The sequence below is a fragment of the Oncorhynchus mykiss genome, chromosome 9 (genome assembly GCF_013265735.2).
Source record: "Oncorhynchus mykiss isolate Arlee chromosome 9, USDA_OmykA_1.1, whole genome shotgun sequence".
NCBI lineage: Eukaryota > Metazoa > Chordata > Actinopteri > Salmoniformes > Salmonidae > Oncorhynchus > Oncorhynchus mykiss.
The window spans coordinates 8,059,697-8,083,055 of record NC_048573.1 but is presented as its reverse complement, the minus strand read 5'-3'; the positions used below and the strand labels follow the sequence as shown (position 1 = coordinate 8,083,055).

The window sequence follows — 23,359 nt, the reverse complement described above, 5'->3', positions numbered from 1 at the left end:
CTATCACACTATGGCCCAGTTACCTTTAGGTTCTGATTCATCTATGACACTATGGCCCAGTTACCTTTAGGTTCTGATTCATCTATGACACTATGGCCCAGTTACCTTTAGGTTCTGATTCATCTATCACACTATGGCCCAGTTACCTTTAGGTTCTGATTCATCTATGACACTATGGCCCAGTTACCTTTAGGTTCTGATTCATCTATGGCCCAGTTACCTTTAGGTTCTGATTCATCTATCACACTATGGCCCAGTTACCTTTCGGTTCTGATTCATCTATGACACTATGGCCCAGTTACCTTTAGGTTCTGATTCATCTATGACACTGTGGCCCAGTTACCTTTAGGTTCTGATTCATCTATGACACTATGGCCCAGTTACCTTTAGGTTCTGATTCATCTATGGCCCAGTTACCTTTAGGTTCTGATTCATCTATGACACTATGGCCCAGTTACCTTTAGGTTCTGATTCATCTATGACACTATGGCCCAGTTACCTTTAGGTTCTGATTCATCTATGACACTATGGCCCAGTTACCTTTAGGTTCTGATTCATCTATGACACTATGGCCTAGTTACCTTTAGGTTCTGATTCATCTATGACACTATGGCCCAGTTACCTTTAGGTTCTGATTCATCTATGACACTATGGCCTAGTTACCTTTAGGTTCTGATTCATCTATGACACTATGGCCCAGTTACCTTTAGGTTCTGATTCATCTATGACACTATGGCCCAGTTACCTTTAGGTTCTGATTCATCTATGACACTATGGCCCAGTTACCTTTAGGTTCTGATTCATCTATCACACTATGGCCCAGTTACCTTTAGGTTCTGATTCATCTATGACACTATGGCCCAGTTACCTTTAGGTTCTGATTCATCTATGGCCCAGTTACCTTTAGGTTCTGATTCATCTATGGCCCAGTTCCCAATAGGTTCTGATTCATCTATGGCCTATGGCCCAGTTACCTTTAGGTTCTGATTCATCTATCACACTATGGCCCAGTTACCTTTAGGTTCTGATTCATCTATCACACTATGGCCCAGTTACCTTTAGGTTCTGATTCATCTATCACACTATGGCCCAGTTACCTTTAGGTTCTGATTCATCTATGACACTATGACCCAGTTACCTTTAGGTTCTGATTCATCTATGACACTATGGCCCAGTTACCTTTAGGTTCTGATTCATCTATGACACTATGGCCCAGTTACCTTTAGGTTCTGATTCATCTATGACACTATGGCCCAGTTACCTTTAGGTTCTGATTCATCTATGACACTATGGCCCAGTTACCTTTAGGTTCTGATTCATCTATGACACTATGGCCCAGTTACCTTTAGGTTCTGATTCATCTATCACACTATGACCCAGTTACCTTTAGGTTCTGATTCATCTATGACACTATGGCCCAGTTACCTTTAGGTTCTGATTCATCTATCACACTATGGCCCAGTTACCTTTAGGTTCTGATTCATCTATCACACTATGACCCAGTTACCTTTAGGTTCTGATTCATCTATGACACTATGGCCCAGTTACCTTTAGGTTCTGATTCATCTATGACACTATGGCCCAGTTACCTTTAGGTTCTGATTCATCTATGACACTATGGCCCAGTTACCTTTAGGTTCTGATTCATCTATGACACTATGACCCAGTTACCTTTAGGTTCTGATTCATCTATGACACTATGGCCCAGTTACCTTTAGGTTCTGATTCATCTATGACACTATGGCCCAGTTACCTTTAGGTTCTGATTCATCTATGACACTATGGCCCAGTTACCTTTAGGTTCTGATTCATCTATCACACTATGGCCCAGTTACCTTTAGGTTCTGATTCATCTATGACACTATGGCCCAGTTACCTTTAGGTTCTGATTCATCTATGACACTATGGCCCAGTTACCTTTAGGTTCTGATTCATCTATGACACTATGGCCCAGTTACCTTTAGGTTCTGATTCATCTATGACACTATGGCTCAGTTACCTTTAGGTTCTGATTCATCTATCACACTATGGCCCAGTTACCTTTAGGTTCTGATTCATCTATGACACTATGGCCCAGTTACCTTTAGGTTCTGATTCATCTATCACACTATGGCCCAGTTACCTTTAGGTTCTGATTCATCTATGACACTATGGCCCAGTTACCTTTAGGTTCTGATTCATCTATCACACTATGGCCCAGTTACCTTTAGGTTCTGATTCATCTATGACACTATGGCCCAGTTACCTTTAGGTTCTGATTCATCTATGACACTATGGCCCAGTTACCTTTAGGTTCTGATTCATCTATCACACTATGGCCCAGTTACCTTTAGGTTCTAATTCATCTATGACACTATGGCCCAGTTACCTTTAGGTTTCTGAATCATCTATCACACTATGGCCCAGTTACCTTTAGGTTCTGATTCATCTATCACACTATGGCCCAGTTACCTTTAGGTTCTGATTCATCTATCACACTATGGCCCAGTTACCTTTAGGTTCTGATTCATCTATCACACTATGGCCCAGTTACCTTTAGGTTCTGATTCATCTATGACACTATGGCCCAGTTACCTTTAGGTTCTGATTCATCTATCACACTATGGCCCAGTTACCTTTAGGTTCTGATTCATCTATGACACTATGGCCCAGTTACCTTTAGGTTCTGATTCATCTATGACACTATGGCTCAGTTACCTTTAGGTTCTGATTCATCTATGGCCCAGTTACCTTTAGGTTCTGATTCATCTATCACACTATGGCCCAGTTACCTTTAGGTTCTGATTCATCTATGGCCCAGTTACCTTTAGGTTCTGATTCATCTATGACACTATGGCCCAGTTACCTTTAGGTTCTGATTCATCTATCACACTATGGCCCAGTTACCTTTAGGTTCTGATTCATCTATGACACTATGGCCCAGTTACCTTTAGGTTCTGATTCATCTATCACACTATGGCCCAGTTACCTTTAGGTTCTGATTCATCTATGACACTATGGCCCAGTTACCTTTAGGTTCTGATTCATCTATGACACTATGGCCCAGTTACCTTTAGGTTCTGATTCATCTATCACACTATGGCCCAGTTACCTTTAGGTTCTGATTCATCTATCACACTATGGCCCAGTTACCTTTAGGTTCTGATTCATCTATCACACTATGGCCCAGTTACCTTTAGGTTCTGATTCATCTATCACACTATGGCCCAGTTACCTTTAGGTTCTGATTCATCTATGACACTATGGCCCAGTTACCTTTAGGTTCTGATTCATCTATGACACTATGGCCCAGTTACCTTTAGGTTCTGATTCATCTATCACACTATGACCCAGTTACCTTTAGGTTCTGATTCATCTATGACACTATGGCCCAGTTACCTTTAGGTTCTGATTCATCTATGACACTATGGCCCAGTTACCTTTAGGTTCTGATTCATCTATCACACTATGGCCCAGTTACCTTTAGGTTCTGATTCATCTATGACACTATGGCCCAGTTACCTTTAGGTTCTGATTCATCTATGACACTATGGCCCAGTTACCTTTAGGTTCTGATTCATCTATGACACTATGGCCCAGTTACCTTTAGGTTCTGATTCATCTATGACACTATGGCCCAGTTACCTTTAGGTTCTGATTCATCTATGACACTATGGCCCAGTTACCTTTAGGTTCTGATTCATCTATGACACTATGGCCCAGTTACCTTTAGGTTCTGATTCATCTATGACACTATGGCCCAGTTACCTTTAGGTTCTGATTCATCTATCACACTATGGCTCAGTTACCTTTAGGTTCTGATTCATCTATCACACTATGGCCCAGTTACCTTTAGGTTCTGATTCATCTATGACACTATGGCCCAGTTACCTTTAGGTTCTGATTCATCTATGACACTATGGCTCAGTTACCTTTAGGTTCTGATTCATCTATGGCCCAGTTACCTTTAGGTTCTGATTCATCTATGACACTATGGCCCAGTTACCTTTAGGTTCTGATTCATCTATGACACTATGGCTCAGTTACCTTTAGGTTCTGATTCATCTATGGCTCAGTTACCTTTAGGTTCTGATTCATCTATGGCCCAGTTACCTTTAGGTTCTGATTCATCTATGGCCCAGTTACCTTTAGGTTCTGATTCATCTATCACACTATGGCCCAGTTACCTTTAGGTTCTGATTCATCTATCACACTATGGCCCAGTTACCTTTAGGTTCTGATTCATCTATCACACTATGGCCCAGTTACCTTTAGGTTCTGATTCATCTATGACACTATGGCCCAGTTACCTTTAGGTTCTGATTCATCTATGACACTATGGCCCAGTTACCTTTAGGTTCTGATTCATCTATCACACTATGGCCCAGTTACCTTTAGGTTCTGATTCATCTATGACACTATGGCCCAGTTACCTTTAGGTTCTGATTCATCTATCACACTATGGCCTTGTTACTTTTAGGTTCTGATTCATCTATGACACTGTGGCCAGTTACCTTTAGGTTCTGATTCATCTATGACACTATGGCCCAGTTACCTTTAGGTTCTGATTCATCTATCACACTATGGCCCAGTTACCTTTAGGTTCTGATTCATCTATGACACTATGGCCCAGTTACCTTTAGGTTCTGATTCATCTATCACACTATGGCCCAGTTACCTTTAGGTTCTGATTCATCTATGACACTATGGCCCAGTTACCTTTAGGTTCTGATTCATCTATGACACTATGGCCCAGTTACCTTTAGGTTCTGATTCATCTATCACACTATGGCCCAGTTACCTTTAGGTTCTGATTCATCTATGACACTATGGCCCAGTTACCTTTAGGTTCTGATTCATCTATCACACTATGGCCCAGTTACCTTTAGGTTCTGATTCATCTATGACACTATGGCCCAGTTACCTTTAGGTTCTGATTCATCTATGACACTATGGCCCAGTTACCTTTAGGTTCTGATTCATCTATCACACTATGGCCCAGTTACCTTTAGGTTCTGATTCATCTATGACACTATGGCCCAGTTACCTTTAGGTTCTGATTCATCTATCACACTATGGCCCAGTTACCTTTAGGTTCTGATTCATCTATCACACTATGGCCCAGTTACCTTTAGGTTCTGATTCATCTATGACACTATGGCCCAGTTACCTTTAGGTTCTGATTCATCTATGACACTATGGCCCAGTTACCTTTAGGTTCTGATTCATCTATCACACTATGACCCAGTTACCTTTAGGTTCTGATTCATCTATGACACTATGGCCCAGTTACCTTTAGGTTCTGATTCATCTATGACACTATGGCCCAGTTACCTTTAGGTTCTGATTCATCTATCACACTATGGCCCAGTTACCTTTAGGTTCTGATTCATCTATGACACTATGGCCCAGTTACCTTTAGGTTCTGATTCATCTATCACACTATGGCCCAGTTACCTTTAGGTTCTGATTCATCTATGACACTATGGCCCAGTTACCTTTAGGTTCTGATTCATCTATGACACTATGGCTCAGTTACCTTTAGGTTCTGATTCATCTATGGCCCAGTTACCTTTAGGTTCTGATTCATCTATGACACTATGGCCCAGTTACCTTTAGGTTCTGATTCATCTATGACACTATGGCCCAGTTACCTTTAGGTTCTGATTCATCTATGACACTATGGCCCAGTTACCTTTAGGTTCTGATTCATCTATGACACTATGGCCCAGTTACCTTTAGGTTCTGATTCATCTATGACACTATGGCCCAGTTACCTTTAGGTTCTGATTCATCTATCACACTATGGCTCAGTTACCTTTAGGTTCTGATTCATCTATCACACTATGGCCCAGTTACCTTTAGGTTCTGATTCATCTATGACACTATGGCCCAGTTACCTTTAGGTTCTGATTCATCTATGACACTATGGCTCAGTTACCTTTAGGTTCTGATTCATCTATGGCCCAGTTACCTTTAGGTTCTGATTCATCTATGACACTATGGCCCAGTTACCTTTAGGTTCTGATTCATCTATGACACTATGGCTCAGTTACCTTTAGGTTCTGATTCATCTATGGCTCAGTTACCTTTAGGTTCTGATTCATCTATGGCCCAGTTACCTTTAGGTTCTGATTCATCTATGGCCCAGTTACCTTTAGGTTCTGATTCATCTATCACACTATGGCCCAGTTACCTTTAGGTTCTGATTCATCTATCACACTATGGCCCAGTTACCTTTAGGTTCTGATTCATCTATCACACTATGGCCCAGTTACCTTTAGGTTCTGATTCATCTATGACACTATGGCCCAGTTACCTTTAGGTTCTGATTCATCTATGACACTATGGCCCAGTTACCTTTAGGTTCTGATTCATCTATCACACTATGGCCCAGTTACCTTTAGGTTCTGATTCATCTATGACACTATGGCCCAGTTACCTTTAGGTTCTGATTCATCTATCACACTATGGCCTTGTTACTTTTAGGTTCTGATTCATCTATGACACTGTGGCCAGTTACCTTTAGGTTCTGATTCATCTATGACACTATGGCCCAGTTACCTTTAGGTTCTGATTCATCTATCACACTATGGCCCAGTTACCTTTAGGTTCTGATTCATCTATGACACTATGGCCCAGTTACCTTTAGGTTCTGATTCATCTATCACACTATGGCCCAGTTACCTTTAGGTTCTGATTCATCTATGACACTATGGCCCAGTTACCTTTAGGTTCTGATTCATCTATGACACTATGGCCCAGTTACCTTTAGGTTCTGATTCATCTATCACACTATGGCCCAGTTACCTTTAGGTTCTGATTCATCTATGACACTATGGCCCAGTTACCTTTAGGTTCTGATTCATCTATCACACTATGGCCCAGTTACCTTTAGGTTCTGATTCATCTATGACACTATGGCCCAGTTACCTTTAGGTTCTGATTCATCTATGACACTATGGCCCAGTTACCTTTAGGTTCTGATTCATCTATCACACTATGGCCCAGTTACCTTTAGGTTCTGATTCATCTATGACACTATGGCCCAGTTACCTTTAGGTTCTGATTCATCTATCACACTATGGCCCAGTTACCTTTAGGTTCTGATTCATCTATCACACTATGGCCCAGTTACCTTTAGGTTCTGATTCATCTATGACACTATGGCCCAGTTACCTTTAGGTTCTGATTCATCTATGACACTATGGCCCAGTTACCTTTAGGTTCTGATTCATCTATCACACTATGACCCAGTTACCTTTAGGTTCTGATTCATCTATGACACTATGGCCCAGTTACCTTTAGGTTCTGATTCATCTATGACACTATGGCCCAGTTACCTTTAGGTTCTGATTCATCTATCACACTATGGCCCAGTTACCTTTAGGTTCTGATTCATCTATGACACTATGGCCCAGTTACCTTTAGGTTCTGATTCATCTATGACACTATGGCCCAGTTACCTTTAGGTTCTGATTCATCTATGACACTATGGCCCAGTTACCTTTAGGTTCTGATTCATCTATGACACTATGGCCCAGTTACCTTTAGGTTCTGATTCATCTATGACACTATGGCCCAGTTACCTTTAGGTTCTGATTCATCTATGACACTATGGCCCAGTTACCTTTAGGTTCTGATTCATCTATGACACTATGGCCCAGTTACCTTTAGGTTCTGATTCATCTATCACACTATGGCTCAGTTACCTTTAGGTTCTGATTCATCTATCACACTATGGTCCAGTTACCTTTAGGTTCTGATTCATCTATGACACTATGGCCCAGTTACCTTTAGGTTCTGATTCATCTATCACACTATGGCCCAGTTACCTTTAGGTTCTGATTCATCTATCACACTATGACCCAGTTACCTTTAGGTTCTGATTCATCTATGACACTATGGCCCAGTTACCTTTAGGTTCTGATTCATCTATCACACTATGGCCCAGTTACCTTTAGGTTCTGATTCATCTATGACACTATGGCCCAGTTACCTTTAGGTTCTGATTCATCTATGACACTATGGCCCAGTTACCTTTAGGTTCTGATTCATCTATGACACTATGGCCCAGTTACCTTTAGGTTCTGATTCATCTATGACACTATGGCCCAGTTACCTTTAGGTTCTGATTCATCTATGACACTATGGCCCAGTTACCTTTAGGTTCTGATTCATCTATGACACTATGGCCCAGTTACCTGTAGGTTCTGATTCATCTATGACACTATGGCCCAGTTACCTTTAGGTTCTGATTCATCTATGACACTATGGCCCAGTTACCTTTAGGTTCTGATTCATCTATGACACTATGGCCCAGTTACCTTTAGGTTCTGATTCATCTATGACACTATGGCCCAGTTACCTTTAGGTTCTGATTCATCTATGACACTATGGCCCAGTTACCTTTAGGTTCTGATTCATCTATCACACTATGGCCCAGTTACCTTTCGGTTCTGAGTCATATATCACTAGTGCTAAGCGATTAACCAAAATGTTTAACAGGTTTTTAAACAAGTAATTGACCAACGTTGGTTCAATTGTTTGAATTCCATTTCGTTATTTTTTTTCCCCCTGTGAGCTCAATGTGCAGTTTCTCTAGAGATAAATCAGATCAAGCCCGAACTGTGCAATTTAGTAGGGAGTTGTCGTTTCTAACAGGCTTTGTGGTAATGAACTACAATGACCATAATCCATTGCGCGCCTACTTGTCCGGGTCTGTGGAGCAGATACGGAGAGGGAGAGGAGGGAGAGAGAGTAGCTGCTTCGAGGTATCTCTACCTGAAAATACTTGATCTAAGTGACTCATAGTTGCTATTCAGCCATCATTAAAGTCTTATTGACATTAAAGGACTAAAACAGTGATGTTGTCAGACAGCAGCTCTATAGAGACGAGATGACTTAGTGATGTTGTCAGACAGCAGCTCTATAGAGACGAGATGACTTAGTGATGTTGTCAGACAGCAGCTCTATAGAGATGAGATGACTTAGTGATGTTGTCAGACAGCAGCTCTATAGAGATGACTTTGTGATGTTGTCAGACAGCAGCTCTATAGAGATGACTTAGTGATGTTGTCAGACAGCAGCTCTATAGAGATGACTTAGTGATGTTGTCAGACAGCAGCTCTATAGAGACGAGATGACTTAGTGATGTTGTCAGACAGCAGCTCTATAGAGACGAGATGACTTAGTGATGTTGTCAGACAGCAGCTCTATAGACATGAGATTACTTAGTGATGTTGTCAGACAGCAGCTCTATAGAGATGACTTTGTGATGTTGTCAGACAGCAGCTCTATAGAGATGACTTAGTGATGTTGTCAGACAGCAGCTCTATAGAGATGACTTAGTGATGTTGTCAGACAGCAGCTCTATAGAGACGAGATGACTTAGTGATGTTGTCAGACAGCAGCTCTATAGAGATGAGATGACTTTGTGATGTCAGACAGCAGCTCTATAGAGATGACTTAGTGATGTTGTCAGACAGCAGCTCTATAGAGATGAGATGACTTAGTGATGTTGTCAGACAGCAGCTCTATAGAGACGAGATGACTTAGTGATTCTGTCAGACAGCAGCTCTATAAAGATGAGATGACTTAGTGATGTTGTCAGACAGCAGCTCTATAGAGATGAGATGACTTAGTGATGTTGTCAGACAGCAGCTCTATAGACATGAGATTACTTAGTGATGTTGTCAGACAGCAGCTATATAGAGACGAGATGACTTAGTGATGTTGTCAGACAGCAGCTCTATAGACATGAGATTACTTAGTGATGTTGTCAGACAGCAGCTATACAGAGATGAGATGACTTAGTGATGTTGTCAGACAGCAGCTCTATAGAGATGAGATGACTTAGTGATGTTGTCAGACAGCAGCTATATAGAGACGAGATGACTTAGTGATGTTGTCAGACAGCAGCTCTATAGAGATGACTTAGTGATGTTGTCAGACAGCAGCTCTATAGAGACGAGATGATGACTTGGAATGAAATAATAAAGTTAACCAATGAAACTAATGTAATAATACACAATAAGTGAAATATTTGATTAAAGTAATGTGAATAAATGATGGTTGATAAGTAAGTAATGAAGAGTCACTACCATCATGGGACTTTTACAGTGCCTTGCGAAAGTGTTCATCCCCCCTGACGTTTTTCCTACTTTGTTGCACTCCAACCTGTAATTTAAATGGATTTTATTTGGATTTTACGTAATGGACATACACAAAATAGTCCAAATTGGTGACGTGAAAAGAATAACTTGTTTAAAAAAATAAAAAAAAATGGAAAAGTGGTGTGTGTATATATAGGTATTCACCTCATTTGCTATGAAGCCCCTAAATACGATCTGGTGAAACCAAATGACCTTCAGAAGTCATGTAATTAGTTAAATAAAGTCCACCATTAAATCCATGATTAAAAAATGGAAAGAATGTGGCACCATAACAAACCTGGCAAGAGAGGTCCACCCACCAAAACCCACGGATCAGGCGAGGAAGGCATTCATCAGAGATGCAACAAAGAGACCAAAGATAATCCTGAAGGAGCTGCAAAGCTCCACAGAGCTATAAGGCATGTGGGAGACTCCCCAAACATATGGAATAAGGTACTCTGGTCAGAAGAGGTTAAATTGAGCTTTTATGCCATCAAGGAAAACGCAATGTCTTGTGCAAACCCAACACCTCATAACCCCGAGAACACCATCCCCACAGTGAATCATGGTGGTGGCAGCATCATGCTGTGGGGATGTTTTTCATCGGCAGGGACTGTGAAACTGGTCAGAATTGAAGGAATGATGGATGGCGCTAAATACAGGGAAATTCTTGAGGAAAACCTATTTGTCTTCTAGAGATTTGAGACTGGGACAGAGGTTCACCTTCCAGCAGGACAATGATCCTAAGCATACTGCTAAAGCAACACTGAAGTGGTTTAAGGGGAAACATTTAAATGTCTTGGAATGGCCTAGTCAAAGCCCACAACTCAATCTAATTGAGAATCTGTGGTATCACTTAAAGATTGCTGTACACCAGCGGAACTCGGAGTTGGAGCAGTTTTACCTTGGAGAATGGGCCAATCTCCCAGTGGCTAGATGTGCCAAGCTTATAGAGACATACCCCTAGAGACTTGCAGCTGTAATTGCTGCAAAAGCTGGATCTACAAAGTATTGACTTTGTGAGTTATACAGGCTTAAGTTTTCAGTTTTTTGTCTTATTTCTTGGCTGTTTCACCTTAAAAAAATATTTCACATCTTCAAAGTGGTAGGCATGTTGTGTAAATCAAATGATACCCCCCCCCCCCCAAAAAAAAAAAATCTATTTAATTCCAGGTTGTAAGGCAACAAAACAGGAAAAATGCCAAGAGGGGTGAATACTTTCACAAGCTACTGTATGAATTATTTTATGTGTTGTTAAAGCATTCAACCCACATAATGCATAGTTCATTTAATGTTTAAAAAAGTTATCGAAACTGAAATCGAAAACCGTGATTATTTGTAATAATCTAACCGAAACCGAACCGACCTCAAAAAAACACTAATCGCTTTAATGTTTTATTTTTTACACCTCGATGATATTTTTTAGAATCGAATCGAAACCAAGTTGGCCTAGAAAAGCACTAATTGCTCAGCACTAGTTTACTATATACTATAGACCAGTTACCCAGATCTCAATACACACTGTGGGCCAGTTACCCAGATCAATACACATTATAGACCAGTTACCCAGATCAATACACATTATAGACCAGTTACCCAGATCAATACACATTATAGACCAGTTACCCAGATCAATACACACTATAGACCAGTTACCCAGATCAATACACATTATAGACCAGTTACCCAGATCAATACACACTATAGACCAGTTACCCAGATCAATACACACTATAGACCAGTTACCCAGATCAATACACATTATAGACCAGTTACCCAGATCAATACACATTATAGACCAGTTACCCAGATCAATACACATTATAGACCAGTTACCCAGATCAATACACACTACAGACCAGTTACCCAGATCCATACACACTACAGACCAGTTACCCAGATCAATACACACTATAGACCAGTTACCCAGATCAATACACATTATAGACCAGTTACCCAGATCAATACACACTATAGACCAGTTACCCAGATCCATACACATTATAGACCAGTTACCCAGATCAATACACACTGTGGGCCAGTTACCCAGATCAATACACACTACAGACCAGTTACCCAGATCCATACACACTATAGACCAGTTACCCAGATCCATACACACTATAGACCAGTTACCCAGATCAATACACACTATAGACCAGTTACCCAGATCTCAATACACATTATAGACCAGTTACCCAGATCAATACACACTATAGACCAGTTACCCAGATCAATACACACTATAGACCAGTTACCCAGATCAATACACACTATAGACCAGTTACCCAGATCAATACACACTATAGACCAGTTACCCAGATCAATACACACTATAGACCAGTTACCCAGATCAATGCACATTATAGACCAGTTACCCAGATCAATACACACTATAGACCAGTTACCCAGATCAATACACACTATAGACCAGTTACCCAGATCAATACACATTACAGACCAGTTACCCAGATCAATACACACTATAGACCAGTTACCCAGATCAATACACACTACAGACCAGTTACCCAGATCCATACACACTATAGACCAGTTACCCAGATCAATACACATTATAGACCAGTTACCCAGATCAATACACATTATAGACCAGCTACCCAGATCAATACACACTATAGACCAGTTACCCAGATCCATACACACTACAGACCAGTTACCCAGATCAATACACACTGTGGGCCAGTTACCCAGATCAATACACATTATAGACCAGTTACCCAGATCAATACACATTATAGACCAGTTACCCAGATCAATACACACTATGATGTATGAGAGGGAACAGTCCCTGTCAACTAATGGGTGAATCCTTGGTTCCGTGTGTCTGAATGTGTTCACTAACAGCGTTAGTGCCCCACAGTGTGGCTCAACTGGGACAAAGACATTCTCCTTTTCTGTCCCCTCACTTGGACATGTTTAATTAGAAATACATTTCAACAAGCGACACAATTGAGAGTTGTTACCTATCATGTTACTTTCCTCATGACGGTGATATGTCACCTTAAGTAGCTTTATGAGATCCTTATAACAGGTCTATGTCTGCCTGGATACCAAACAAAAAACCGCCTTGCTACTTTTCTAATGTGCACTTCTGAAAAGAAAATACTCCAGTTTCTCTCTCTCTCTCTGGTAAAATAAAATAGATGTTTTTTGTTACAAAAAAGAAAGAAATAATGAAATCTAACCACAAAATACTTCCTTTGTTTTTATTCCCCCAGGAAGAATGTGGACAAAAAAGGTCCCAAAATGAACATGTTAAGGTCTCTTACGCCTAAAGTAATGTCCCCCTCCTAAAAGGTATCGATGGGAAAAGCCTGAAATACAAACTACTGTACTCAACCTGCAATATTACTACTGTAACTTAATACTGTTTCTATGACTACCACAGGCTTTAACTGAAGACGTTTTTACTCCTATAACGACCATGTATTTATAGAGATTCAATAAGATGAAGGGTTTAAATTATATCTTTTTATGAGATGAGGATGGTTTTCAGTGTGTTATTTATTAGCGTGTGTGTGCGTATTTGAGCGTGCGTGCGTGCGTGCGTGCGCATGTGTGTGAGAGAGTGTGAGTGTTTTGGATTGTATGAATGAGAAAGAGAAGGAGAGAGAGAGAAAGAGAAGGAGAGAGAGAGAGAGAAGGGGAGAGAGAAAAAGGAGAGAGAGAAAGAGAAGGGGAGAGAGAAAGAGAAGGAGAGAGAGAAAGAGGAGGAGAGAGAGAAGGGGAGAGAGAAAGAGGAGAGAGAGAGAAAGAGAAGGGGAGAGAGAAAGAGAAGGGGAGAGAGAAAGAGAAGGGGAGAGAGAAAGAGAAGGAGAGAGAGAAAGAGAAGGAGAGAGAGAAAGAGAAGGAGAGAAAGAGAAGGAGAGAGAGAAAGAGAAGGAGAGAGAGAAAGAGAAGGAGAGAGAGAAAGAGAAGGGGAGAGAGAAAGAGAAGGAGAGAGAGAAAGAGAAGGGGAGAGAGAAAGAGAAGGGGAGAGAGAGAAAGAGAAGGGGAGAGAGAAAGAGAAGGAGAGAGAGAAAGAGGAGGAGAGAGAGAAGGGGAGAGAGAAAGAGGAGAGAGAGAAAAAGAGAAGGGGAGAGAGAAAGAGAAGGAGAGAGAGAGAAAGAGAAGTGGAGAGAGAGAAAGAGAAGGGGAGAGAGAAAGAGAAGGAGAGAGAGAAAGAGGAGGAGAGAGAGAAAGAGAAGGAGAGAGAGAGAAAGAGAAGGGGAGAGAGAAAGAGAAGGAGAGAGAGAAAGAGGAGGAGAGAGAGAAGGGGAGAGAGAAAGAGGAGAGAGAGAGAAAGAGAAGGGGAGAGAGAAAGAGAAGGAGAGAGAGAAAGAGAAGGGGAGAGAGAAAGAGAAGGAGAGAGAGAAAGAGAAGGGGAGAGAGAAAGAGAAGGAGAGAGAGAGAAAGAGAAGGGGAGAGAGAAAGAGAAGGAGAGAGAGAAAGAGGAGGAGAGAGAGAAGGGGAGAGAGAAAGAGGAGAGAGAGAGAAAGAGAAGGGGAGAGAGAAAGAGAAGGAGAGAGAGAGAAAGAGAAGGGGAGAGAGAGAAAGAGAAGGGGAGAGAGAAAGAGAAGGAGAGAGAGAAAGAGGAGGAGAGAGAGAAAGAGAAGGGGAGAGAGAAAGAGAAGGGGAGAGAGAAAGAGAAGGGGAGAGAGAAAGAGAAGGAGAGAGAGAGAAAGAGAAGGGGAGAGAGAAAGAGAAGGAGAGAGAGAAAGAGGAGGAGAGAGAGAAGGGGAGAGAGAAAGAGGAGAGAGAGAGAAAGAGAAGGGGAGAGAGAAAGAGAAGGGGAGAGAGAAAGAGAAGGGGAGAGAGAGAAAGAGAAGGGGAGAGAGAAAGAGAAGGAGAGAGAGAAAGAGGAGGAGAGAGAGAAAGAGGAGGAGAGAGAGAAGGGGAGAGAGAGAAAGAGAAGGAGAGAGAGAGAAAGAGAAGGGGAGAGAGAAAGAGAAGGAGAGAGAGAGAAAGAGAAGGAGAGAGAGAGAGAGAGAAGGGGAGAGAGAGAAAGAGAAGGAGAGAGAGAGAAAGAGAAGGGGAGAGAGAAAGAGAAGGAGAGAGAGAAAGAGAAGGGGAGAGAGAAAGAGAAGGGGAGAGAGAAAGAGAAGGAGAGAGAGAGAAAGAGAAGGAGAGAGAGAAAGAGAAGGAGAGAGAGAGAAAGAGAAGGGGAGAGAGAAAGAGAAGGAGAGAGAGAAAGAGAAGGAGAGAGAGAAAGAGAAGGAGAGAGAGAAAGAGAAGGAGAGAGAGAAAGAGAAGGGGAGAGAGAAAGAGAAGGGGAGAGAGAAAGAGAAGGAGAGAGAGAGAAAGAGAAGGAGAGAGAGAAAGAGAAGGAGAGAGAGAGAAAGAGAAGGGGAGAGAGAAAGAGAAGGAGAGAGAGAAAGAGAAGGGGAGAGAGAAAGAGAAGGAGAGAGAGAGAAAGAGAAGGGGAGAGAGAAAGAGAAGGAGAGAGAGAAAGAGAAGGGGAGAGAGAAAGAGAAGGAGAGAGAGAAAGAGAAGGGGAGAGAGAAAGAGAAGGAGAGAGAGAGAAAGAGAAGGGGAGAGAGAAAGAGAAGGAGAGAGAGAAAGAGAAGGAGAGAGAGAAAGAGAAGGGGAGAGAGAAAGAGAAGGAGAGAGAGAAAGAGAAGGGGAGAGAGAAAGAGAAGGAGAGAGAGAGAAAGAGAAGGGGAGAGAGAAAGAGAAGGAGAGAGAGAAAGAGAAGGGGAGAGAGAAAGAGAAGGAGAGAGAGAGAAAGAGAAGGGGAGAGAGAAAGAGAAGGAGAGAGAGAAAGAGAAGGGGAGAGAGAAAGAGAAGGGGAGAGAGAAAGAGAAGGAGAGAGAGAAAGAGAAGGAGAGAGAGAAAGAGAAGGGGAGAGAGAAAGAGAAGGAGAGAGAGAAAGAGAAGGGGAGAGAGAAAGAGAAGGAGAGAGAGAAAGAGAAGGAGAGAGAGAAAGAGAAGGAGAGAGAGAAAGAGAAGGGGAGAGAGAAAGAGAAGGGGAGAGAGAAAGAGAAGGAGAGAGAGAAAGAGAAGGAGAGAGAGAGAAAGAGAAGGGGAGAGAGAAAGAGAAGGAGAGAGAGAAAGAGAAGGGGAGAGAGAAAGAGAAGGAGAGAGAGAAAGAGAAGGAGAGAGAGAAAGAGAAGGAGAGAGAGAAAGAGAAGGGGAGAGAGAAAGAGAAGGAGAGAGAGAGAAAGAGAAGGGGAGAGAGAAAGAGAAGGAGAGAGAGAGAAAGAGAAGGGGAGAGAGAAAGAGAAGGGGAGAGAGAAAGAGAAGGAGAGAGAGAAAGAGAAGGGGAGAGAGAAAGAGAAGGAGAGAGAGAGAAAGAGAAGGGGAGAGAGAAAGAGAAGGAGAGAGAGAAAGAGAAGGGGAGAGAGAAAGAGAAGGGGAGAGAGAAAGAGAAGGAGAGAGAGAAAGAGAAGGAGAGAGAGAGAAAGAGAAGGGGAGAGAGAAAGAGAAGGAGAGAGAGAAAGAGAAGGGGAGAGAGAAAGAGAAGGAGAGAGAGAAAGAGAAGGGGAGAGAGAAAGAGAAGGAGAGAGAGAGAAAGAGAAGGGGAGAGAGAAAGAGAAGGAGAGAGAGAGAAAGAGAAGGGGAGAGAGAAAGAGAAGGAGAGAGAGAAAGAGGAGGAGAGAGAGAAGGGGAGAGAGAAAGAGGAGAGAGAGAGAAAGAGAAGGGGAGAGAGAAAGAGAAGGAGAGAGAGAAAGAGAAGGGGAGAGAGAAAGAGAAGGAGAGAGAGAGAAAGAGAAGGGGAGAGAGAAAGAGAAGGAGAGAGAGAAAGAGGAGGAGAGAGAGAAGGGGAGAGAGAAAGAGGAGAGAGAGAGAAAGAGAAGGGGAGAGAGAAAGAGAAGGAGAGAGAGAAAGAGAAGGGGAGAGAGAAAGAGAAGGAGAGAGAGAGAAAGAGAAGGGGAGAGAGAAAGAGAAGGGGAGAGAGAAAGAGAAGGAGAGAGAGAAAGAGGAGGAGAGAGAGAAGGGGAGAGAGAAAGAGGAGAGAGAGAGAAAGAGAAGGGGAGAGAGAAAGAGAAGGAGAGAGAGAAAGAGGAGGAGAGAGAAGGGGAGAGAGAAAGAGGAGAGAGAGAGAAAGAGAAGGGGAGAGAGAAAGAGAAGGAGAGAGAGAAAGAGAAGGAGAGAGCGAGAAAGAGAAGGAGAGAGAGAAAGAGAAGGAGAGAGAGAAAGAGAAGGGGAGAGAGAAAGAGAAGGAGAGAGAGAAAGAGAAGGAGAGAGAGAGAAAGAGAAGGGGAGAGAGAAAGAGAAGGAGAGAGAGAAAGAGAAGGGGAGAGAGAAAGAGAAGGAGAGAGAGAAAGAGAAGGAGAGAGAGAAAGAGAAGGAGAGAGAGAAAGAGAAGGGGAGAGAGAAAGAGAAGGAGAGAGAGAGAAAGAGAAGGGGAGAGAGAAAGAGAAGGAGAGAGAGAGAAAGAGAAGGGGAGAGAGAAAGAGAAGGGGAGAGAGAAAGAGAAGGAGAGAGAGAAAGAGAAGGAGAGAGAGAAAGAGAAGGAGAGAGAGAAAGAGAAGGGGAGAGAGAAGGAGAAGGGGAGAGAGAAAGAGAAGGAGAGAGAGAAAGAGAAGGAGAGAGAGAGAAAGAGAAGGGGAGAGAGAAAGAGATGGAGAGAGAGAAAGAGAAGGGGAGAGAGAAAGAGAAGGAGAGAGAGAAAGAGAAGGAGAGAGAGAAAGAGAAGGAGAGAGAGAAAGAGAAGGGGAGAGAGAAAGAGAAGGAGAGAGAGAGAAAGAGAAGGGGAGAGAGAAAGAGAAGGAGAGAGAGAAAGAGAAGGGGAGAGAGAAAGAGAAGGAGAGAGAGAGAAAGAGAAGGGGAGAGAGAAAGAGAAGGAGAGAGAGAAAGAGAAGGGGAGAGAGAAAGAGAAGGAGAGAGAGAAAGAGAAGGGGAGAGAGAAAGAGAAGGAGAGAGAGAGAAAGAGAAGGGGAGAGAGAAAGAGAAGGAGAGAGAGAAAGAGAAGGAGAGAGAGAAAGAGAAGGGGAGAGAGAAAGAGAAGGAGAGAGAGAAAGAGAAGGGGAGAGAGAAAGAGAAGGAGAGAGAGAGAAAGAGAAGGGGAGAGAGAAAGAGAAGGAGAGAGAGAAAGAGAAGGGGAGAGAGAAAGAGAAGGAGAGAGAGAGAAAGAGAAGGGGAGAGAGAAAGAGAAGGAGAGAGAGAAAGAGAAGGGGAGAGAGAAAGAGAAGGGGAGAGAGAAAGAGAAGGAGAGAGAGAAAGAGAAGGAGAGAGAGAGAAAGAGAAGGAGAGAGAGAAAGAGAAGGAGAGAGAGAAAGAGAAGGGGAGAGAGAAAGAGAAGGAGAGAGAGAAAGAGAAGGAGAGAGAGAAAGAGAAGGAGAGAGAGAAAGAGAAGGGGAGAGAGAAAGAGAAGGGGAGAGAGAAAGAGAAGGGGAGAGAGAAAGAGAAGGAGAGAGAGAAAGAGAAGGAGAGAGAGAGAAAGAGAAGGGGAGAGAGAAAGAGAAGGAGAGAGAGAAAGAGAAGGGGAGAGAGAAAGAGAAGGAGAGAGAGAAAGAGAAGGAGAGAGAGAAAGAGAAGGAGAGAGAGAAAGAGAAGGGGAGAGAGAAAGAGAAGGAGAGAGAGAGAAAGAGAAGGGGAGAGAGAAAGAGAAGGAGAGAGAGAGAAAGAGAAGGGGAGAGAGAAAGAGAAGGGGAGAGAGAAAGAGAAGGAGAGAGAGAAAGAGAAGGGGAGAGAGAAAGAGAAGGAGAGAGAGAGAAAGAGAAGGGGAGAGAGAAAGAGAAGGAGAGAGAGAAAGAGAAGGGGAGAGAGAAAGAGAAGGGGAGAGAGAAAGAGAAGGAGAGAGAGAAAGAGAAGGAGAGAGAGAGAAAAAGAAGGGGAGAGAGAAAGAGAAGGAGAGAGAGAAAGAGAAGGGGAGAGAGAAAGAGAAGGAGAGAGAGTAAGAGAAGGGGAGAGAGAAAGAGAAGGAGAGAGAGAGAAAGAGAAGGGGAGAGAGAAAGAGAAGGAGAGAGAGAGAAAGAGAAGGGGAGAGAGAAAGAGAAGGAGAGAGAGAAAGAGGAGGAGAGAGAGAAGGGGAGAGAGAAAGAGGAGAGAGAGAGAAAGAGAAGGGGAGAGAGAAAGAGAAGGAGAGAGAGAAAGAGAAGGGGAGAGAGAAAGAGAAGGAGAGAGAGAGAAAGAGAAGGGGAGAGAGAAAGAGAAGGAGAGAGAGAGAAAGAGAAGGGGAGAGAGAAAGAGAAGGAGAGAGAGAAAGAGGAGGAGAGAGAGAAGGGGAGAGAGAAAGAGGAGAGAGAGAGAAAGAGAAGGGGAGAGAGAAAGAGAAGGAGAGAGAGAAAGAGAAGGGGAGAGAGAAAGAGAAGGAGAGAGAGAGAAAGAGAAGGGGAGAGAGAAAGAGAAGGGGAGAGAGAAAGAGAAGGAGAGAGAGAAAGAGGAGGAGAGAGAGAAGGGGAGAGAGAAAGAGGAGAGAGAGAGAAAGAGAAGGGGAGAGAGAAAGAGAAGGAGAGAGAGAAAGAGGAGGAGAGAGAGAAGGGGAGAGAGAAAGAGGAGAGAGAGAGAAAGAGAAGGGGAGAGAGAAAGAGAAGGAGAGAGAGAAAGAGAAGGAGAGAGCGAGAAAGAGAAGGAGAGAGAGAAAGAGAAGGAGAGAGAGAAAGAGAAGGGGAGAGAGAAAGAGAAGGAGAGAGAGAAAGAGAAGGAGAGAGAGAGAAAGAGAAGGGGAGAGAGAAAGAGAAGGAGAGAGAGAAAGAGAAGGGGAGAGAGAAAGAGAAGGAGAGAGAGAAAGAGAAGGAGAGAGAGAAAGAGAAGGAGAGAGAGAAAGAGAAGGGGAGAGAGAAAGAGAAGGAGAGAGAGAGAGAGAAAGAGAAGGGGAGAGAGAAAGAGAAGGAGAGAGAGAGAAAGAGAAGGGGAGAGAGAAAGAGAAGGGAGAGAGAAAGAGAAGGAGAGAGAGAAAGAGAAGGGGAGAGAGAAAGAGAAGGAGAGAGAGAGAAAGAGAAGGGGAGAGAGAAAGAGAAGGAGAGAGAGAAAGAGAAGGGGAGAGAGAAAGAGAAGGGGAGAGAGAAAGAGAAGGAGAGAGAGAAAGAGAAGGAGAGAGAGAGAAAGAGAAGGGGAGAGAGAAAGAGAAGGAGAGAGAGAAAGAGAAGGGGAGAGAGAAAGAGAAGGAGAGAGAGAAAGAGAAGGGGAGAGAGAAAGAGAAGGAGAGAGAGAGAAAGAGAAGGGGAGAGAGAAAGAGGAGAGAGAGAGAAAGAGAAGGGGAGAGAGAAAGAGAAGGAGAGAGAGAAAGAGAAGGGGAGAGAGAAAGAGAAGGAGAGAGAGAGAAAGAGAAGGGGAGAGAGAAAGAGAAGGAGAGAGAGAGAAAGAGAAGGGGAGAGAGAAAGAGAAGGAGAGAGAGAAAGAGGAGGAGAGAGAGAAGGGGAGAGAGAAAGAGGAGAGAGAGAGAAAGAGAAGGGGAGAGAGAAAGAGAAGGAGAGAGAGAAAGAGAAGGGGAGAGAGAAAGAGAAGGAGAGAGAGAGAAAGAGAAGGGGAGAGAGAAAGAGAAGGGGAGAGAGAAAGAGAAGGAGAGAGAGAAAGAGGAGGAGAGAGAGAAGGGGAGAGAGAAAGAGGAGAGAGAGAGAAAGAGAAGGGGAGAGAGAAAGAGAAGGAGAGAGAGAAAGAGGAGGAGAGAGAGAAGGGGAGAGAGAAAGAGGAGAGAGAGAGAAAGAGAAGGGGAGAGAGAAAGAGAAGGAGAGAGAGAAAGAGAAGGAGAGAGCGAGAAAGAGAAGGAGAGAGAGAAAGAGAAGGAGAGAGAGAAAGAGAAGGGGAGAGAGAAAGAGAAGGAGAGAGAGAGAAAGAGAAGGGGAGAGAGAAAGAGAAGGAGAGAGAGAAAGAGAAGGGGATAGAGAAAGAGAAGGAGAGAGAGAGAGAAAGAGAAGGAGAGAGAAAGAGAAGGAGAGAGAGAGAAAGAGAAGGAGAGAGAGAGAAAGAGAAGGGGATAGAGAAAGAGAAGGAGAGAGAGAGAAAGAGAAGGGGAGAGAGAGAAAGAGAAGGGGATAGAGAAAGAGAAGGAGAGAGAGAGAGAAAGAGAAGGAGAGAGAGAGAAAGAGAAGGAGAGAGAGAGAGAAAGAGAAGGAGAGAGAAAGAGAAGGAGAGAGAGAGAAAGAGAAGGGGAGAGAGAGAAAAAGAAGGGGAGAGAGAAAGAGAAGGAGAGAGAGAGAAAAAGAAGGGGAGAGAGAAAGAGAAGGAGAGAGAGAAAGAGAAGGGGAGAGAGAAAGAGAAGGGGAGAGAGAAAAAGAGAAGGAGAGAGAGAGAGAAAGAGAAGGAGAGAGAAAGAGAAGGAGAGAGAGAGAAAGAGAAGGAGAGAGAGAGAGAAAGAGAAGGAGAGAGAGAGAAAGAGAAGGAGAGAGAAAGAGAAGGAGAGAGAGAGAAAGAGAAGGAGAGAGAGAGAGAAAGAGAAGGGGATAGAGAAAGAGAAGGAGAGAGAGAGAAAGAGAAGGGGAGAGAGAGAAAGAGAAGGGGATAGAGAAAGAGAAGGAGAGAGAGAGAGAAAGAGAAGGAGAGAGAGAGAAAGAGAAGGAGAGAGAGAGAGAAAGAGAAGGAGAGAGAAAGAGAAGGAGAGAGAGAGAAAGAGAAGGGGAGAGAGAGAAAAAGAAGGGGAGAGAGAAAGAGAAGGAGAGAGAGAGAAAAAGAAGGGGAGAGAGAAAGAGAAGGAGAGAGAGAAAGAGAAGGGGAGAGAGAAAGAGAAGGGGAGAGAGAAAAAGAGAAGGAGAGAGAGAGAGAAAGAGAAGGAGAGAGAAAGAGAAGGAGAGAGAGAGAAAGAGAAGGAGAGAGAGAGAAAGAGAAGGAGAGAGAGAGAGAAAGAGAAGGAGAGAGAGAGAAAGAGAAGGAGAGAGAGAAAGAGAAGGAGAGAGAGAGAAAGAGAAGGAGAGAGAGAGAGAAAGAGAAGGAGAGAGAGAGAAAGAGAAGGAGAGAGAGAGAGAAAGAGAAGGAGAGAGAGAGAAAGAGAAGGGGAGGGAGAGAAAGAGAAGGGGAGAGAGAAAGAGAAGGAGAGAGAGAGAAAGAGAAGGGGATAGAGAAAGAGAAGGAGAGAGAGAGAAAGAGAAGGGGAGAGAGAAAGAGAAGGGGAGAGAGAAAGAGAAGGGGAGAGAGAAAGAGAAGGAGAGAGAGAGAAAGAGAAGGAGAGAGAGAGAGAAAGAGAAGGAGAGAGAAAGAGAAGGAGAGAGAGAGAAAGAGAAGGAGAGAGAGAGAGAAAGAGAAGGAGAGAGAGAGAAAGAGAAGGGGAGAGAGAGAGAGAGAGAGAGAGAGAAAGAGAAGGGGAGAGAGAAAGAGAAGGAGAGAGAAAGAGAAGGAGAGAGAGAGGAAGAGAAGGGGAGAGAGAAAGAGAAGGAGAGAGAGAGAAAGAGAAGGGGAGAGAGAGAGAGAAGGGGAGAGAGAAAGAGAAGGAGAGAGAGAGAAAAAGAAGGGGAGAGAGAAAGAGAAGGGGAGAGAGAGAGAGAGAAGGGGAGAGAGAAAGAGAAGGGGAGAGAGAGAGAGAGAAGGGGAGAGAGAAAGAGAAGGGGAGAGAGAGAAAGAGAAGGAGAGAGAGAGAAAAAGAAGGGGAGAGAGAAAGAGAAGGGGAGAGAGAGAAAGAGAAGGGGAGGGAGAGAAGGAGAGAGAGAGAAAAAGAGAAGGGGAGAGAGAGAAAGAGAAGGGGAGGGAGAGAAGGAGAGAGAGAGCATTAAAACCATAGTACAGCCACAATCTTGAATTTACCATCAGTTGACCTTCATAACACGATTTATTATCAAGGTGCACAACCTCATTCTTACCACTAGATGGAGACACAACATTATAATTGAGTTCAATGGCATTTAAACCAACACAAGGCTCCAAACCTTTAACTGTTAATACACACACAGTAGCCTGAGTGCCAGTCTGTTTATTTATGCTATCATGCCAAGTCCCTGTTACTCATTGTTATTCCAACAGTAACGGAGTTCAGTTGGCCTTGGTAACAGATCTGAGACCAGGCTACCACACAAGATCACACACAGATCTGAGACCAGGCTACCACACAAGATCGCAACCAGATCTGAGACCAGGCTACCACACAAGAGCACAAGCAGATCTGAGACCAGGCTACCACACAAGATCACAACCAAATCTGAGACCAGGCTACCACACAAGATCACAACCAGATCTGAGACCAGGCTACCACACAAGATAATTCAAAACTCGACCGGGATTAACTGAAATTGAGAAGTATTAATGAAATAATTTCATAATATTAATTTGTAAATGTTGGAATTGGAATTAAACAAAGTCCCATCAGGCAGACTTGTTTCCAGTGTTTGAGTTTAATATTGGACAAACCCCTAGTT

The 23,359-nt window shown here is 43.3% G+C and overlaps 2 protein-coding genes and 2 pseudogenes across 2 annotated transcripts; all 4 read left to right on the top strand.

Annotated features, from left to right (window-relative positions):
• Positions 1–13,831: 13,831 nt before the first annotated feature.
• Positions 13,832–15,229, top strand: LOC118965985 (trichohyalin-like; the record flags this gene model as incomplete). Its single annotated transcript, XM_036987245.1, has 1 exon — positions 13,832–15,229. A coding segment is annotated over one exon (1,398 nt), but the record flags the coding sequence as incomplete, so codon positions are not given.
• A 103-nt stretch (positions 15,230–15,332) lies between these two features.
• Positions 15,333–16,756, top strand: LOC118965983 (annotated as a pseudogene).
• A 2,275-nt stretch (positions 16,757–19,031) lies between these two features.
• Positions 19,032–20,830, top strand: LOC118965984 (trichohyalin-like; the record flags this gene model as incomplete). The annotated part of the gene is made up of 3 exons (XM_036987244.1): positions 19,032–19,288; positions 19,374–20,428; positions 20,700–20,830. Coding segments are annotated over 3 exons (1,443 nt in total), but the record flags the coding sequence as incomplete, so codon positions are not given.
• A 369-nt stretch (positions 20,831–21,199) lies between these two features.
• On the top strand, positions 21,200–22,472 carry LOC118965986 (annotated as a pseudogene).
• The last annotated feature ends 887 nt before the right edge of the window (positions 22,473–23,359 follow it).